This window comes from Arachis ipaensis, chromosome B03 (genome assembly GCF_000816755.2).
Source record: "Arachis ipaensis cultivar K30076 chromosome B03, Araip1.1, whole genome shotgun sequence".
In the NCBI taxonomy this organism is placed as follows: domain Eukaryota; kingdom Viridiplantae; phylum Streptophyta; class Magnoliopsida; order Fabales; family Fabaceae; genus Arachis; species Arachis ipaensis.
This window is the reverse complement of record NC_029787.2, coordinates 16,754,106-16,761,930: the sequence shown is the minus strand read 5'-3', so window position 1 is coordinate 16,761,930 and position 7,825 is coordinate 16,754,106. Positions and strand designations below refer to the sequence as shown.

The 7,825-nt window shown below is 37.5% G+C and overlaps 1 protein-coding gene across 6 annotated transcripts in view; it reads right to left on the bottom strand.

Moving 5' to 3' along the window:
* The window catches only part of LOC107629978 (pentatricopeptide repeat-containing protein At5g03800), an 8,775-nt gene extending 1,154 nt beyond the window's left edge, over nucleotides 1-7,621 (bottom strand). The window contains exons 1-3 of one of the 6 annotated variants that reach the window (XM_021118302.1): nucleotides 5,528-7,621; nucleotides 5,239-5,333; nucleotides 561-3,343 (exon numbers count right to left, since the gene is read on the bottom strand). In XM_021118302.1, the coding sequence (XP_020973961.1) occupies nucleotides 595-3,261 (2,667 nt within the window). In that variant the 5' untranslated portion in view covers nucleotides 3,262-3,343; nucleotides 5,239-5,333; nucleotides 5,528-7,621 and the 3' untranslated portion in view covers nucleotides 561-594. Of the gene's footprint in view, nucleotides 1-560; nucleotides 4,093-5,238 lie in introns of those variants that run through there. The other 5 variants (XM_021118301.1, XM_016332961.2, XM_021118303.1 and 2 more) reach the window with 5 other exon arrangements.

Below are 7,825 nucleotides of genomic sequence, written 5' to 3'. Positions count from 1 at the left end.
AAATAATTGAAAAAAAAAAAAAAAAACATATTTAACTAATTGACATTGGAAGTCAGTGAAAAAAGTCCTAGTGCACATTTGATGAAGTCAAAACAACTATCATCTTAGCCATGAAAGTTGTGGTTGGCTCCTCCAACATTGATCAATTATCTATTTGTATAATTTATCCATCATCATATAATGAATATCATTTACATCATTCCACTCTTCCATACAACTTCATTCATCAAATTAATCTAATTACTTTATAAAACTTACTCACATGAACTGGAACATAAAACACAATAAAGTTTAAAAAAGTATTATTTGAACCTATGGAGGACTTTAGACACTCAACAACTTGTGAGTAGATGTTAGTGTTTGTAAAATTGGATTGGTGCAAATAATCTAGAAATTGGAATAGACAACAGTTTCAACAATGTCACATTTTGTATGAACTATATCCAGTTATTATCTCTTAGATGTAATACATCAATAAATGCCAGGTATTTAGGATGTCTCTGCAAATAACATCTGAACTACATTTTTATAATATAAATAATATATATCTCTAAACTTACAAAACTTTTCAGTATACATGGATCATGTATTGTTTCACCAATAGTCTTTACAAGAGCACTGGCCATTGGAGAAACAATGAAATCCTGAAGAATCTCTAAGAAAAATATCCCTCTTAGTGACAACGGATACATATTTTAGGAATGTATGGCAGTCCCCACAGAGAAGGATATTCTTCACAATCCGAATTGGCTTCCCTGGTTTGCTCATCAGAATTCCATAAGTAGCTGCCAGCTTTGCACTATGACAGAACAGAAAATCTTTCTTTTGATATTCCTCTACTTCATGCAGAACAAAACTTGTATCAGGTTCATACCCAGCTTTTAGGCACTCCAAGATTAGAATCTCCAATCCGCTATATATGTCTTTCTCTTGGGGATGGGATCTATCTCTTGCATAGAATGAATGTATCTTATTCTGACAAATGATCCAACTTTGTGCCGGATGTTTGTGAAATCCCTTTTCTTTCATATCCTTTCTTACCATTTCAGACAAGTGCCATCTTGCAGAAGCAGAATACAAATTTGAAATGAGTATGTAGGTTGATGGATCCTTAGGTTCCATGGCAAGAATATGCTTGGCAGCCCGGTTTCCAATGATTGTGTTCTTGTGTAGTCTGCAACTGTCAAGCAAAGCACGCCAAACAGAAGCTGAAGGCTCAAAAGGCATTGTCTTGATGGTTTCCTCTGCTTCTTCCAGAAGACCCCACTGACCCAAAACACTGATGAAGGAAGAATAGTGTTCGCAAGTAGGCTCAACTTGATATTCGTTTCGCAACAAATTAAACAAACGATGACAATCATCAACCAAATTCAAGCTAGTTAGCCTGTAAGCAGAAATGACCAAAACAAATGTGACTTGGTCAGGCTTTATGCCTTTCTTCTGCATATCTGACCATACTTCCAATGCTTTATCACCCTGTCTCTGTAGAAGATGTCCGGAAATCAAAGTATTCCATGAAACAATGTCGGTTGAAGGCATACCATTAAACATCCCAATTGCATCATCCACATTCCCACACTTAAAATACATACTAACAACTGCATTCCCAACTCCGATATTAGATTCATAACCAAACTTAACAGCATGGCAGTGAATTTGCTTACCCATATCATGACATCCAATAGTCCCACAAATACCAAGCATCGAAGTGGCCGCAACTTCATCCATGATCATCTTCCCTTCTGATTGACTCTGTTGGATAAGAGAAATCGCCTCGTCCAGCTGCCCATTTCGAGCATAGCCGCATATCATGGATGTACAAACCACAGAGATGAATTCCTCCAACTCCCACCTACAGAACATCTTCCTGGCATCTCCCATCCTCCCAGACCTCGTGTACATATCAAGCAAAGCCGCTTCAACACATGCATTCGATCCGAAAGCAAATTTGAGAGCAAACCCATGAACCTGCCTACTAACCCAATAGTCACCAAGCAAGCTGCAAGCATTAACTGCACTAGTCAAACTGAAATCCGTTAATTCCATTCCCTCCTCCACCATCTTTGAAAACAAATCCAAAGCCTTTAAACCTTCCCCATTCTTACAAAACCCAGACAATAAAGCATTATAAGACACCACGTTTCTCTCCGGCATCTCATCAAACACCTCCATTGCCAAATCTACAAACCCAAACTCCATGTACGCCGCTACCATTTCGGTCCAAGTTATCACATCCCTCTCATTCATCTCCTCAAACAAATCCACCACATCATCAATCGTCCCCCACTTGGTGTAGAACCCAATAAGCGCATTGCCAACGCTCAAATTGTTTCCCCACCCAACCTTAATAGCGTGCGTGTGAACTTGGAAACCTTCCACCACCGAAGCACTTCTAGAACAAGCAGCCAAAAGCGTGGAGAGGGTAAAATCGTCCACTCTCAAATCATCCGTTGCTTGCATCTCACGGAACAACGAAAGAGCGTCATCATACATGAATTCCTTCACGGCAACAGATATAACAGTGTTCCACGACGCAATGTCCCTTTGAAGCATGTCATCGAACAGCTTGAGAACCAAACTGTAACGCCCGCCACACTTACCGTACAACCCCATAAGCGCATTTGCAACAAAAGCAGAGTCCAAGTAACCGGTTTTCACAATCGCGGCATGTAATTGCTGGCCGAATTGGAGATTTTGGGTTTGAATGCAAGCAGTTAAGACGGCGACAAAGGCGTAGTCATTAGGGAGAACATCGGAATGTACCATGTGAAGGAAGAAGAGGAGGGCATGGTGGCGATGGTGGTGGTTGTTGGACTTGGAGAAGGCGGAGATGAGGGCCGAATAGACGACGACATTTGGAGGAGAAGGGAGGGAGAGGAAGAGGCGGTGGGCGGCGGGGAGGAGGTTGAGCTTGAGGTAGGCGAGGAGGAGGGCAGTGAAGAGGTGTGGGGTGTGGTGTTCTTGGAGCTTGAGGAGGGCGGCGTGGACAGCGGAGGCGAGGTGTGGGGAGAAGCGGAGGGAGGCGGAGAGGGCGTCGAGGAGGAGGGGGTATTGGTGGTCGTGGGAAAGGGTTGATTGGAGGAGAGGGGGCAGGAGGGCATGATGGTGGTTGAGTTTGATGGAGAGTTTGTATTGAGTGTGTGAGTGTGAGTGTGAGTGAAGAAAGGAGGAAAATTGAGAAGGGGTTTTGAGGTTGATGGGGTTTGACTGAGGGAGAGGGGAGAAGAAGAAAGAAGTGGATCGGAGAAGGAGGGATGCCATCTGTCGATAATAATGATTATCACTATCATTATTAGTAGGCTTCACATTCCTATGTGGCCTCTCTTGTACCTGCAGCAGCCTACTAAATCCCAGCTTTTTAGTCTCTCTCACACACACACACATATATACAAATATATTAGTAATTGATTTTAGTAGCCAATTTTAGTGTACATGTAGCATGATTGAAAAATCATTTACCGCCTCAAAATTAAATCCTTATTAAAATGGGATGTAACAGAAGAGGCAGATACGTATTTATCATACATTCATGCTCTTCGTTGCTATCAACTTATCAAGTATCAATCAAAACACTGAAAGTTTATAATTATAAAATATTCAATGGTGCAATGGTCTAACCGGAGTCTTATCGGGGTTGAACTGGTTTGATTAAATTTAGAATAAAATTATAAAAAAATTCAATATATAATTTCAAATATTTAAATTCAATAATTTCTAAGGTAATAAAATTCAAAATTTCACTATTTCACACAATAAATTATTCATAATTTAACATTGAAAGGTTATAAACAACTTCAACCATCAAAGTTTATAATTAAAGAAAATCAATAACGGACATGAACAACCAACACAAAATGTTCTACCACCAAAAGAAACATTAAACAAACAAATTTTCAACTAAACACAGATACTAATAAAAAATCATGAACATCATTAAGTGTTTTATTGTCTCCATCAATTGTATTTGAGGATTGAATTACAAGCATATCCAACTCAAAATAAAACAAGGTTTTGAAAATCGAACTGATCATCAAACCGCTCTAGTCATTGGTTCATTAGTTCAGTGGTCCAACCGGTTCAACTGTGGTCTAACTGAAAAAACCGTTTTATATAAAATAATAAATAAATTGTAAATAAATAATCTAAAACATAATTATAGTCTAATATAAATTTTAAAATATCTTCTAAATATAAAGTAGTACATCAACCAAAATCTAATATAACATTTGATTTCATAATTATTAACAATTTATCATTCATTAGTCATTATATTACTATTGAACTCATTAAGATAGTCACAAAAAACAAAACAAAAATCATTTAATTAACCAAACCAATAACAAATATTCGATCATATACTTAACTAGTTAATTGAGTTTAATTCAATTCATCTATTACTTCATTGAATTAAAAACAATGAGCACAAAAGGCACAACAATACAGTAAAATTCAGAGTAGAGAAGAACGAGCACAACAACAGTGAGCAGAGCTAATCAATAATCATTCAAAGTGGTTTCTGAACAAAATATTCATCAGGCTCTTGAGAAGGGTAGCTGACAAATCATATAGTTTCTCTGCCAATGTAGTGCACAAACATAAAAGTTAAAGCACTCACAAGACAGAGGTTATATGCACAAACATTTAATCAATAATCAATAATCAGTAAAACAAAATAAAATCACAACACAAAACCGTAGCACAGCAAAATCAGAGCTAATCAATAATCAAATAATTGTTCAACAAAAATTAAAAACACAAGAAATATCTAAAAATAAAAGGCCAACATGAAAGTTTGCCATCAATCATCAAAATTTGCAAAAACTCAATCTAAGCATAATTAAATCATAAACCAATGAATCATTAAGAGTTCAAGAGAGTCACAAACTCACAATTTAAGCATAATTAAATCACAAAACAGTAAAAAACAAAACAGCACCTCAGCAGCAGCAGCACATCACTCCCCAAAAAAAACCACAAAATAGTAAACACAAAGCAGCACATCAACAGTAGCAGCAGCACATCACTATCAAAAAAATTCACAAAATAGTAAACAGAAACAAATTCATCACCAGCAGGCAGCAACACATCACAACCCAAAAAAGACACAAAACAGCAGCAAAGAGCTAATCAATAATCATTCAATAAAAACACAAAATATTCAATAATCATTCGATGATTTCTGAACAAAGCACAAAAAATTAAAAAAAAAATGAAGAACAAGTGAGCTGAGTCAGAGACCTTCGATCGCAGAGGAGGACGGATGGCGACAAGACGGCGGAAGTTCAAGGTCGTCTTCCTCGGCACAGCGACGGCAGAGTTCTGCAACTAGTGCTCTGTGATGCAGTTGGCAGAACAGATCCGGGGTGGAAAGTGAAAAATAAAAAATTATTCAACAAAGTTCACAGTTCAGTTCAGTAACTTCAATTCACAGTTCACAGAAAAATCAAAAATCACAAATCACAGTTCACAGCTCACAGAACTTCACAGAATCGAAAAATTATTCAATTATAGTTAAAGAAAAAATTACCTAGAAGCTAGAAGAAGACTTCAACAGACCACGCCAAGGTTCTGAAAACCGGACCAGTCATCAAACCGCTCTACGGCTCTAGTCACTGGTTCACTGGTTTACTAGTCCAACCGGTCTAACCGTGGTTCAACCGGAAAAACCATTCCATAATAAAATAATAAATAAATTATAAATAAACATCCTAAATATCTTTCACATTTAAAACCCTACATAAAATATCACCAACTAAATGTAATTAATCATCAAAATATGCAAAAACTTGCTGCAAATTTGTTGACAATTAACATAATTATACTTTCATTAAAAATAGCTGGATTGAATTACAATGCACAGGTTAAAGATAGAGAATATTGTCTTAATGTAGCCGAGTCAAAAAGTAAAACAAAAAATAATAGTTTTGCACAACAAACACACAACAGAGCCTGAAACAAAAAGAATCCAACAAAGCCTGAAACAAAAAGAATCCAACACGGAGGAGAGGTAGCAAGTCGGCGGAGATCAAGAACAGGGACAGTGCAACCAAACAATGAAAACAGAATTTTTTTATATAACAGAACAATCAAAACATGAATCATACAATCACTAATTGCAATTTTTTTTCCTTCATAAGAATAGAACAATGAAAACATAAAGCATATAATAAATCAAAAGATCACCAATTGTAAATCTTTTACTAAGAACAGAAGTTAGAACAGTGAAAAATGAAGAAAGATTAACAGTTTTCAACCCAATTTTAACAAAGCTCTTCACAATGATTAACAACAAAAAAAAGCAATGAAGGAACAGTGAATCAGTAACATAGGCAGTGCAAATTCAAGAAACTTTAATAAAGTTTAACTACAAAAACAGACAGTAAAGCAGTAATAGAGTTATCAATTTAAAATTTATCATCAAATACAATTAGTAAGCAAAACCAATCAACCGAGCACTGACTGGGCATTCGGAAAAAAAAGAATCAAAAGAACATTTAAATCACAGCAAAAACACAACAGCAATAGGAACATTTAAAACAAAGCAACCAAAAAAAAATCTAAAAATCACCATAGCTGAAAACAATGATTTGATACGTGTATGCTCAAAGAATTAAAAGCTAAGCTTACAGGAAAGTGAAGAATACCCAAACTAAGAACCTTCAATCACAGCTTAAACCAAGAACAGAAAATCACAACAAAAACAAAAAAATTAAAGATAACAGAAGAACAACAGAACAACAACACAAGAACAATTAGCAAATTAACAAGTTCACAATAACAGTTAAAATTTACCAAAAGAACACTAATGCAAGTGGAATCATCATGCTAATATGTTTTCTGCAAAGATGCTATTTGTGCACCTAAACTTTCCTAATTACTAAGACCCAATTATTCTTAATTTCACATGCAATCAACTTACTAAGTTTCTAAAAGCTAGAAATTATAAAACCAACCAGAAATATGGTTAAAGCATTTCATCAAACATGTTGAGTGCGGTAAAATTAAAACGAAATAAGAGAATTCAAAACTTAATATCAATCTGATAGAGAAGAGAACATAACAATTGTATAATCTATGGGAAAAATAACCAAACCACTACCAAATCAAATAGTTACTTATTGTAATAGAAATCAGAAGTTGCAGAGTTTGAAGTAGAGTATTGGTGGCGGGTTTAGGGAACTCACGGCGGCGACAAAAGAGAGCAGTTCGACGGCTACGTGGAGCGCGCGGGTTGGTCGCAGAGTTTGAAGCAGAGCAACGTGGCTTCCAGACGAACGCGAATGCTAACTCGAACGGTGAACGGCGAGTGAACGCGAACGGTGAACGCCGAGCGAACGTGAACGGCGAAGAACGCGAAGGAAGACGACGGCTGAACTTAGAGGCGAACGTGAACGGCAAACAAACGGCGGCGGAAGCGCGTCTGAGCAGACAAAGAGAAGGTCTGGCCGTATGGATTTGGGACAGGGGAAGGAGGAGGCTGCGAAGACGCCGACAACCACGGACGGCGGCGGTGGTTCCGTTGACGAAGCTGGGTTTTAGGTTTGGAACCTTAGGGCTTGAGTGTTTGGTGTTTTGGGGGTGGGAGGGGGGCGATGTTATCCGGGTGATGGACTTGCGTGGGGGAGTTGGGGTGGGAAACAATGAAAACGACGGCGTTTCTTAAGAATCGGTCGATTTTCGATCTGGTCCAACCGGTCGGTTATTGTTTGGTTTAGCGGTTTATTAACGGTTTGGAGGATAGCGGTTTTAAGAGGAGGATCAAACCGTTTTTCCATCGATTCATGTTTGAATCTGTCCGGTTTTTAGAACATTGGAGCACGCAAGA